Below are 10,382 nucleotides of genomic sequence, written 5' to 3'. Positions count from 1 at the left end.
AAAATCAGTAGCTGAAACTTACACTTGGTCATTTTACTTGGGAAGGACCTCTGGAGAGAGCCCTGTCCTTGAAAGTATTCAAGGCCAGGTTTGATGGGGCTTTGAGCACTGGTCTAGTGGAAGGTGTCTCTGCCAATCAGGGGGGTTGGACCTGCATGATCTTTGAAGGTCCTTTCCAACTCAAACCGTTCTGTGATTCTCTTTTTATGATGCTGACAGCTAAGTGCTGGTCTGTACAGGATAAATGAAACTTGTCCAAAGATGAATCTTGGTTTTCTGTCATTCTAGGCCTCAGAGTTTGAATATTAACATCTTGAAAGACCCTCTGCAGGCGAATGAGGGAGATTTGGATTTCACACACTGAACTTGCAGTGCTATTTATTTCATGTCTGTGTGTCTTGCAAGTCCTTTGAAAAACCACATAGTTGAAAACAAGAGCACAGGAACTTCATCCATTTTTCTGTTTTTATTAGCATTAAGGAAACCAAACAGCCTTCATCAAGAAACAAAATATACACACATAGTCAATTTGCTAATACAGAATAATGCTTTAAACCATCTTATATAGTGATTGTAGGTAAGAGCAGGCCTGCCCTCACAGCAAATGAGTCCTTAGGAAGTGTTTTGTGTGGATTCTTGCAGTTTTGAACCATACTGTGACAGGCCACCCCTTAAGAGCCGTGGTGATGCTGTGCAGCCTGTTACTCACCCTGTCACAAGGTGGCTCTGGATTTCTCTGTAAGCACGGAGTGGTGATTGCAGCAGTAGAGCAGGCAGAACTGGAGACTGCAGGAGGAAGTGACTGCTAACTGCCTTGGAAGGAATGTGGCTTTTGAAAGGCCATTTCTTAGGTGGGAATAGGTCTGCTCTTATGCTCCCTCCAAAAATCCCTCTCTATTGGAATAGCAGCTGAGTGAAGCAGCTGACAGGTGTATGAAGCAGGTGAGCAGTCTGGGATCCAATCCTAAGAGAGCATCACAGGCACCCACACCAAGCAGTACCCTTGCTCCTCAGCAGAGAGGGGGAGAAGCAGCCTTGCACATACTGAACTGCCTTTGCTCCAAGAGCCCTCCTCTGCAACCCTGTGCTTACCTGTTTGGAAGAGCAAAGGGGCAGTCATGGTTTCACCAAGTATGTGTTGTATCCCCTACAGTAAATTTTTGTATTAAAATTCAGTTTCAGCTTGAGTTTAGTTGAGTGACACCAATTCTTGAAGCAGACTATGAGGAAAAAGGTAGGGTTTAGAAAATGGCTAAGCTGTTCAGTCTGCCAGAAAAACCTAAAGCAGCAGTTGCAATGCAGGCAGAAAGGCGTCTTTGGCTGATGCACAGTTGCTTCCATTAGTTAGCAGAAAGCTGAAATACCATAAGTACACCACAATAACCCTGCACAGAAGCATTAAAATTGCTGATTATGCTTACACAAGCAAATGTAATGGCTGATCCCATAAGTTCACATGTGCCCCTTGGTATTCCATTACCTTTCCCCTGATGACTATGAGGCACTGGAGGCCACAGGAGCTGTGGAAAGCCAGGGGAGCCCACTCTGCTCCCCCTCTGAAATAAAGGTGCTTAAGTTGCATCCTGGCACACCCACTGTAAACCATAAATGAGATTCTAAAGTTGCAGAGGTGGAAGTAAACGTTGTCCCACAGAATCATGTCCTATATTGTTATTCCTCTACCGCAGTGTTTTATTGGGAGAAGCTGCCCTTTCTTTAAATAAGGCATCATTTGCATGGCTTCCTATGACCTAGGTTGACGTGAAGGGAATGACTTGTTTCAGACACTGCTGTTGCTTCTTTCCAGGCGTGCTGGCAAACGCCGTCATTGACTCTGCTGTGCAGGAGGGTGTGTGATGGCACAGCTGCATCTGAGGCTCCAATACAAAGTCAGGTTTGGCCTTTCAAACTTCTGAGCAGATGTTTTTCCTCCACAGTACTTCATGCTCGTGCACAGACTCTTTCAAGCCAAGTGATTTCCAGCACATCAGTGAACAAAGAGCAAGCTCCAGGCTTCTTGCAGGTGGCAAGTGCAATATAAGATAGCCACTGAGAAGGGTAATTGCATAGGGGGTCTTGTCTGTGTTGGCTTTTGCTTTAAGCTTTCTCTAGTGCTACAGTACTAATAAATTACCCTGGAGAGAAATAAATAAATAAGTTGGCATCTCCCAGGCACCATGTTGGAAATCCAGGAGGTTTCAGAAAAGCTGCCCCCCATGGTCCTGGGAAGGTTGTCAGCAGGAAAAAGTCCCTATTATACGACTGTCTGTACGGGAGCGACGCACTGCGCGGGAGAGCCGGCGCGCTCCGAGGATGAGGTGGAACGGTTGGTGATCTCTCTCTGCAGCTCCTCCACTTTCTTCTGCAGCTCAGCCCGCTTGGCCAGAAGCTCCTTGTAGCGATTGTGAACCGGTTCCTGCAAGGAAACGTGTGGGTGAGCACTGGGAGGTCAGCATGGAAAAGGGAGCCTGAAGCACAAAGCTGCTGCTGACCTTACAGACAGCGATGGCGGAAGGAGGCAGGTGAGTGTCATCAGTCTCCAGCCTGCAGGTACCCGAGTGCTTGCTCTGGCTCTTGGCTGCTCATTTGGCTCCAACATGCACAGTGCAATGGTGGCTAAACAACAGTCTGTACATATTTTGAAAGATGACAGTTGCCAGACTCTGATCTCTGACATTTCTGGGGGGCACTGGCCATGGCATCTCAGCCTGGACATAATTTCAGCGGCTTGGGAAGAAAAAACCCAGCCAGATTCTTCTAAATATTTTCACATAGTTCTGACTGTTGAACAGTCAGTACTGCAAAGTGTTTGCTGGGTTCCTGTCTTTAACGCTGCAGATCTGCAAAACTGCTACCTGCAGACGCACTGAAGCAATTGGGATTTTTTGTCCCTTTCTACTAAAAAGTGATGTCAGCATTCAGGGTCTTGCTCAGACTGCTAGTCTGAGGTGCCTGCCCTGGGCAAGCCAGCTTCCTTGCTGGTCACCTTCCCTGCTGGCTGGGGTCCCTCAGGCAGCCAGAGCAAGCAGCAGGTTCCCATCACCAGTAATTTAAATATAGCCCCAAAATTCCTATATAGAACCCCACATTCAGAGAAGTCTTGGGGGTTTTAAGATCTTTTGTAAAGAGAACTCAGATAATTTTTCCCACATTCTAAGTGAGAAATCTCCCAGATTGCTGAGAATCTTCAGCTCCTGCAGATTTCACAAGGTGGTGATGTCCAGCTGGGCACCTGCATTAGGCAGCTCAAGGTGGTGCTTGCTCTTACTGGCATTTGAATTTAGGTGTTTGTTTTCAGATTTAAGCATAAGTTTGTACATTACCTGAAGCTCTTGACCTCCAAAGAAACAGTACTGGCACTAGCAGAGAGGGAAGCAGGAGCGGGAAGAGGCGTACCTGAGGCTTCATCCTGGGGTTCCAGCGGATGTAGTAGCCGACCCACAGCTCGAGGTGGCGCATGCTGGCCACGGGATACAGGACGTGGTTGGAGTAGCTCACGTACAAGGGGTTAGTAAAGTCTTCCAGTTGGCTGTTGATGTAAGACCAAAGTGATACAGTCTTTTTTGGAAGGCTCTGTAAGGGAAAGGGGGTGGAGGAGGCTTTATTTGCGGTACAAATCCCAGCTATCTACAAACTGTAGCAGCATAGACATATGTCTGTCATTAATATGGAGCTGGTTGTTTTTTGTAGCTTTAAAAAAACAACCCCAAAACTGTTCTTTTGGTGTGGTTCTTGTACTCAGAGCACATGGATGCAGGCAGGCACACACGCCCTGGCACGGAACAACCCCTCTGACCCACCCAGCTGTCAACACAGATCAGGAATCACCACTGCTACAGCGAGGGGACACTGGCATGTGAACTCCTGGTGCTTTAGTTAAACTTCACTTCTCTGAAGTGCTCCTGGAGGACTTGCTGGAGTATTTAATTGCAAAGGAAAAAAAGAAACCATTTGACTTAGGCCCTGATCTAGTGGAATAATTATGCCTGTGAATACTCCCACTGAAACCAGTGCTGAAGTACTTTCTAGATTAAGTACTTCACTAGGCTGAGGCCTTTAAAAAAAAACCAAAACTCATGTGCAAACAGCATGCAGATTTTATTTCATTGAAATGACAATTATTGAATCACTGTGGACTCCAGAGAAAGAGGGACACTGATTTCACTGTAGTAAAATGCTATCACTTTTATTTTCCATCTAGTTTTTATGATTCTTTTTAACTGATTTTCTATCATGTATAATCACATCAGGTCCACACAGCACTGCTGTCATGTACCTTCATGCTGTTAGGCTGCAGCCTTTGGTGACAGAATGCTTCATCTTTAGGTAGGTGAGACAGAATGAGTGCCACTGTTTTCCTTCTAATTCCAGACTGGGTCTGGATGAACACTTCTCTACGCTCCTCCCTGGGCAAACAAACCTTGGCCAGACTGCAGGGCAGAGCTGGCTTGTGGCAGGACAGAGAGGCACGTCCTTAATAATAGTAGGAGAGTTGTCCTCTCCTGGGAAGATGCAAGCACAGCAAGAACACACCTAAGGACCAGTTACTTGCTGTAACCTCCGTGTGCAGAATGACAGCACACACTAGCTAGTTAAAAGCACCCTAAAGGGACCACCTCAAGACAAGGCATGACAAAAAAGCACCAGTTCCCACAGAGAAGGTCACAGTAAACTGAAGTTCAAAGCAAAGCTGCATTTCCACTAGCTGGGAGTACCAGGAGCTATTCAATCACTAGTGACTGGAAGTAGACCGTGTGTCCACAAAGGAGATGGTACTGCTCTGAAACATGAAGCCTCCAAGAGACAGCAGTTTATGCAAAGAGGAAAATCCCCCAAGTCCCAGCTATTGAGAAGGGGGCTTGGCATTTCCAGCCTCACATCTACAACTATCTCTGAGTGAGGAACCAGCTTCTGTAGCAATATCTGGCCTGCTAAAGCAATCAGGAACAGGCTTTTATCTCAGGGAGAAGCTGTCTTACCTCCTTCACTCTCTGCTGCTCACTGCTGCACAGGAAGGTCCCAAACAAACAGCTGTACAGGTGATCTAGGATGGTGATCAGGAAGTACTCGTTGAACTCAAATGCTGTAGGAAACTTTAGACAGAAATAGAAAATTACTTTAGGATTTAAAACAGGAAAACAAACTTTCTCTCACGCTGTGGTCTTGGTAAGGAGTTGGCTTCTTGATTTGTAGAAGTGGATCTGTCCCTGTTCCCTGCCTGGCTGGATATTCAGGGTCATATTTGCTCCTTCCAGGAGCAAGAGTTTCCCTCTTGGAAAGCTGCTTTGCATGTTCAGAGAGGAATTTTGAGCAAAAGCCAGAGGTCTGACGGGTTGGAGCACTGTGTTTATGTACACTCAGTGCTGCTTAAAATTGAAGCTTGCTCTGCTATGCCTGTCCCTCATGACAAGCCATGCAGCCAGACTGTGAACAAAAGGCACACGTGAAATAAATACATTCAAAAAGTGGAAATTTCCCAGGGCCAAATGGAAATGACCTGGGTGCCTAACACAGCACTTCCCAGAGGAACAGCAGGGAGGCACCTGGTGACAGAGGTCAGCAGGAGCAGAAGGTCTATGGGCACAGGCCATGTTTGTTGCTGAGTTCTGTGCAGAATCAATCTGACCTGAGACAGGGACAACTGAAGCTCCTCAGAGGGCCAATAAGAATAAATGCAGTGAACTGCAAAGACATGCAGGGGTGATGGAGAGGAGAGCAGGAGGCCTTCCTCCCTCACAACCACACTCCTCTTCCCAGGCTGCCCCAGTTGTGACATCCTGACCTCATCAGCTGCAGGTCAGGATGCCCAGCTGTAGAAGCAATCCAAGGACACCACAATGAAAGTGACTTTTGATGATGGTAAAGCCTCCTCTTCTCTCTGCATCGATGTGGTACAGTGCCATATGCAGTGGCATCCTTTTCTTCCATATATAGTGCCATCCTTCTCTTCCACTCCTCCTGGTTTAACCCAGGGTGAGCCTAGCTTTTTTTCAATGAATTGCCTGATCATAGCTGACTTTTGTGTCACGGAAGATCAAAAAAAATCTTCCCGGTTCCACGTGCCTGGGGAAAAATCTCACAGACACAGGGGATCTCTCCTGGACTGTACCTTTGCCATGCCAGGTCTGAAGTGAGGCACTCAGCTCTGCACCTCACATTATGAATTGGGAGCAGTACATTTGCCTTCAGAAGAAGTTAAAATGGAACATGTTACAGGATCAGCTTGAGCAGGGGCAACAGGGATCTGTTACACCCACTGTGCTAGGGACTTGCATTAGCAAGTGCTTTCTCTGTGCTAAACAGACTCCCAAAAAGCCTGCTGCCACAATCGAAGCAAGAGTACAAGCCCAGGAAGGAGAGCCTGCACAGGTCAGTTTGGAAACCATTCCAGCGTCCAGACACCAGATAATGTCTGTGCATGGCTCTGGGGACACGGGTGCCACCCAGCAGTGTACCTGTCTCGTCATTTGCCAGACGCAGTCGATGAACTGCAGGAAGACGGGAGAGCGATCCGCGTCCGCGTGGTTCTTGTCCCCGTGGCCGACCCTCTGAAACAGCAGGACAAAGAACACGAGTCACACAGGGCTTCGTGGGGCCTGCTCTCAGGCACCTAAACCTTTACCAAAAGCTTTAAAAAACTTCAAATGAGTCCTGATACTGCTTTGTCCATATCAGTGGGTAAAGGAGTAAAGGACAGCTACTCTCTTTGTCTTTGAAGTGAAAATTCTTTATGGGGATATTTTCATGCTAAGTTAAAACAAGAGTTGTTTGAGTAGAGGCTCCAGATGCTATGCTGGCACTGATTTCAGTTAATAGCTAAAGTTCAGAAGGAAGAAAAATGAGGATGCTTTTTGCTTCAGTTGCAGCTGTTGTCCTGGCTACTTCAGTAGTGGAGGGTGCTGGATGCAAACACTACCTACAGGCACGGCATGCGGCGATACCCGTCACGCAACACCTCGCAGCTTCCAAGAGCTGTACAAACACCAGCCCAGCCCATCTCCTGCCACCTCCAGAGAGGCAGCAATGACAGCACTCCCAGAGGCAGCCTCCAGCCCTGACCATGCTGTGTGGCCAACACATGTGAGGCACGACTCCTCAGAACTAGCACAGTACTCGTTAATGATTATATATTACCTGGGAGCCCAAGTACTGCACAAAGAACAAGAACGTGTAAGTAACAGACATCCCTAAAACTGTTCTCCCTCACCAAAGGAAATTGCTGTTGGTATCTTCCTTGCCTAGACAGTGAAGAAGCTAAAGCACTCATTGCTCAAATACCAGATAACAAGTTTTGCTGCAGCAGAACCTCAGTCTCACATTAGTGCCTCAGTTTCCCCACCTTCCTCAGAGCATTTGACAGTGCAGCCCACCACTGCAAGTGCTGCACACAGACCTTGTTCTAGCCCTTGCAAAATTAACAACCACTAGAGAACAGCTACGAGCAAAACACAATGGGAACAAGACTGAAAGGATACTACTGAAAGGCTCTCTCAATTCCCATTAGTGCAAACCATAACAAACTGCTGTGTCACAAGCCCACAAAGCTGCCTCTCTGCCAACTGCTAGGGCACAACCACAAACTACTCTTGGTCCAGGCTCAAGCTGCTGCTCTTTCACCTAAGTAATTAGAAGCCTCTCCAAAAATAAAATGTGCTTGAAGAAAATGTGAGGTCAAGGCTATAAACAAATTCCCAAGCCTCTTCAATACAAAAGTACTTCTTAGATGATGGTGCCCAAGTACCCTGAGAAAATGGACTGAACTGGAAATAAAGACAAAAAATGCCCAGTGGTCACTGCCTGCAGAAATGCCAGCACTGAACCCAAAGCACACTGCTAGTTCAAGCCTAAGCATGGGAACATGACATTATCAGTCAGACACCTGAGACATTTAAATACCACCTGTTCCCTGTATCTAACCAATACAGTCCAAAGGTGGTTAAGAGGCGAATGAATTTATAGGTAGAAAACAATAACATCAGCATTCACCTCTCTTCAGTAAGTTCAGCCAGGAAACTTCTCACAGGAATTGTTAAACTCTGAAATCCTTCAAGAGGGACAAGAACTTTCTGTCCCGTGCCCTCCATGGGCTGGGGACTCACCAGCTGGAATCTGTGGCCGAAGCTGAGCCACTCCTTCTCCACGAGCACCTCGAAGCCGCGGATGGTGCGGTAGTAGCCGTCCAGCATGAGCAGGGCCAGCGAGGTGAGCTGCGCCGTGCGGTCCCAGCCGTCGCTGCAGTGCACCACCACCGACGTCTTCCCCGACTCCACTTTGTCAGCAATCCGAAGGGCTCCAGCAAGAATGAGCTAGGACAAGGGAAGAACAAAATTACAAAATCTCTTTGGAACAGAAACTAGAAATGAAAAATGGCTACTGACAGCACAGGACAAACCAAGGGCTCCGCTTGCCTCAAGGAGAATGGTAAATCAGTTCCAACAACTTTATAACTAGGATGGCAAAACTGGTGAACACATTTTCTGTTCCAGCAAGATGACAGCACATCTAAACTGTAGTGTAGGCACAACTGTAGAAGAACCCTTGCATGAAACTCAGTCCTTGGACAAGTCAATATTTAAATGCAGGAGCGTGTTGTGTCTGATAGGAAAGGCCATCACCTTGCAGCTGCCCCAGGTGCAGATCTCCCCCTGCCTGCATCAGCAGAGCAACAAAGTAAGCTGGACATTTTTAGAAAAGAACATGATTTGAAAACCAGCATCTGGAGAAGCCAAAGCATTTAGCCTCCTTATTCTGACTCTGCTTGGATTCCTGAAAGGCTGAGAGGCCCCAGACTCCCAGCATTTGCTTCTCTGGCCCACACAATAATGCCAGGATGTCAAGGAGCTGAGCCAAGAACTTGGAAACTCTGTGACTCCTGAGTTCTAAGCAGAGCTTTCACAGTTACATGTCACCCAGGAACATCCTTCACTTCCAAAACACCATCTTTCAGTATTTCAGCCCCCTCCCTTGTCCCTCTTTTCATCTCCTTAAGATTCCTCACTCCAAGAACCACAGTTTTAAATGCTTATAAATAGAAAACAAATGATAAGTCTTTACATTTACAAGGAACTGAAAATCCTGGAGCTGACTCTGGATATCTTTCCCAGACTGGTAAGGACTTGTGGTTGCTCAGCCACATGGAGGGGATGCAGACCTGCATACCTTGATATGCTCCAGCCAGTGAGTTGACTCTAAATTAGACAGCCAATGAGTCTCCTCGATATTGGGATACACAATTTCTTTCAGTTTTCTCAGCGACTCTCTCATAACATGAATGTTGTGAATGTCCAGGAACACTAATTCTGCATTCTGATAGGCATCCTCACTCTCATAGCCCCCTCCTTTAGCCTGAAGAACAAAATTCACAAACAAATCATTAAGGAAAACCATATTTTGTACTTTATCCCAGTCATTTGTTCTGAGCAAATAGCAGCTGACAAAATACTACAGTGGCTGGGCTATCTAAAGCGGGCAAAAACCATTGGCTTTATCTTACAGCTGGGAGCAAACATGTACAGGCACACACTTTGTGTCTCTCTTCTGCAATACCTAATGAATGCTGTAATTTTTACCAAAGAATATCACATTACAAGCCTTCTTTTCCTCTGTAATTATAATTTATCCCCATTCAAGCTGTTAACTCATTACATTTGCTAATCTATCATTTAAAAATTTACCATACTATTACAGAGGAGGATAACCCACACACTAATTGCCTTCCCTAAGTGGGAAAGGCAGATTAAAAAAAAAAGAAAGAAAAAAAAAAGATCTTTACTGCAACAAAGCAGCTCCACCATTAAAACAAAGCTTAAAGTGATGGCATGGAACACCATTTTAGAAGGGTAGAATGATGGACCCTGGGAACTACTGAAATGTCAGCCTCACCTCTGTGCCTGGCAGGATCATGGAACAGATCCTTCTAGAAGATATGCTAGGGCATGTGGAGGACAGGGAGCTGATTCAGGATAGCCAGCACAGCTTCACCAAGGGCAAATCCTGCCTGAGCAGCTCAGTGGCCTTTACGATGGAGAGACTACAGCAGCAGACAAGGGAAGGGCTTGTCAGGGCTCATCTACCTGGACTTCTGTAAAGCCTCAGCTCCCCACAACATCCTTCTTTCTAGACTGGAGATGATGGACAGACAGTTTGATGGATGAGAAATTGGATAATCACATCCAGAGGGTAGTGGCCAATTGCTCAATGCCCAGGCAGTGACAAGTGGCATCCCTGAGGAGTCTGTACTGGGACAAGTGCTCTTTAATATCCTCATCAGTGACAGAAACAAAAGGATCAAATGCACTCTCATCGGGCGTGCAGATGACACCAAGCTGAGTGGTACAGGAGCTGACACTCCTGAAGGATGGGGTGCCATCCAGAGGGACCTG

The 10,382-nt window shown here is 46.6% G+C and overlaps 1 protein-coding gene across 3 annotated transcripts in view; it reads right to left on the bottom strand.

Moving 5' to 3' along the window:
• Nucleotides 1-451: 451 nt before the first annotated feature.
• MTMR2 (myotubularin related protein 2) overlaps nt 452-10,382 on the bottom strand; it is a 62,652-nt gene continuing 52,721 nt past the window's right edge. For all 3 annotated transcript variants that reach the window (XM_064718655.1, XM_064718664.1, XM_064718674.1), the window contains 6 exons: nt 9,160-9,345; nt 8,100-8,306; nt 6,456-6,548; nt 4,980-5,093; nt 3,397-3,573; nt 452-2,416 (listed from right to left, as the gene is read on the bottom strand). In XM_064718655.1, coding sequence (XP_064574725.1) covers nt 2,255-2,416; nt 3,397-3,573; nt 4,980-5,093; nt 6,456-6,548; nt 8,100-8,306; nt 9,160-9,345 — 939 coding nt within the window. In that variant the 3' untranslated portion in view covers nt 452-2,254. The remainder of the gene's footprint in view (nt 2,417-3,396; nt 3,574-4,979; nt 5,094-6,455; nt 6,549-8,099; nt 8,307-9,159; nt 9,346-10,382) is intronic.

This window comes from Zonotrichia leucophrys, chromosome 1 (genome assembly GCF_028769735.1).
Source record: "Zonotrichia leucophrys gambelii isolate GWCS_2022_RI chromosome 1, RI_Zleu_2.0, whole genome shotgun sequence".
NCBI classification, from domain to species: Eukaryota; Metazoa; Chordata; class Aves; order Passeriformes; family Passerellidae; genus Zonotrichia; species Zonotrichia leucophrys.
The sequence above is the reverse complement of the archived record's forward strand: the minus strand, read 5'-3'. Positions and strand labels throughout refer to the sequence as shown.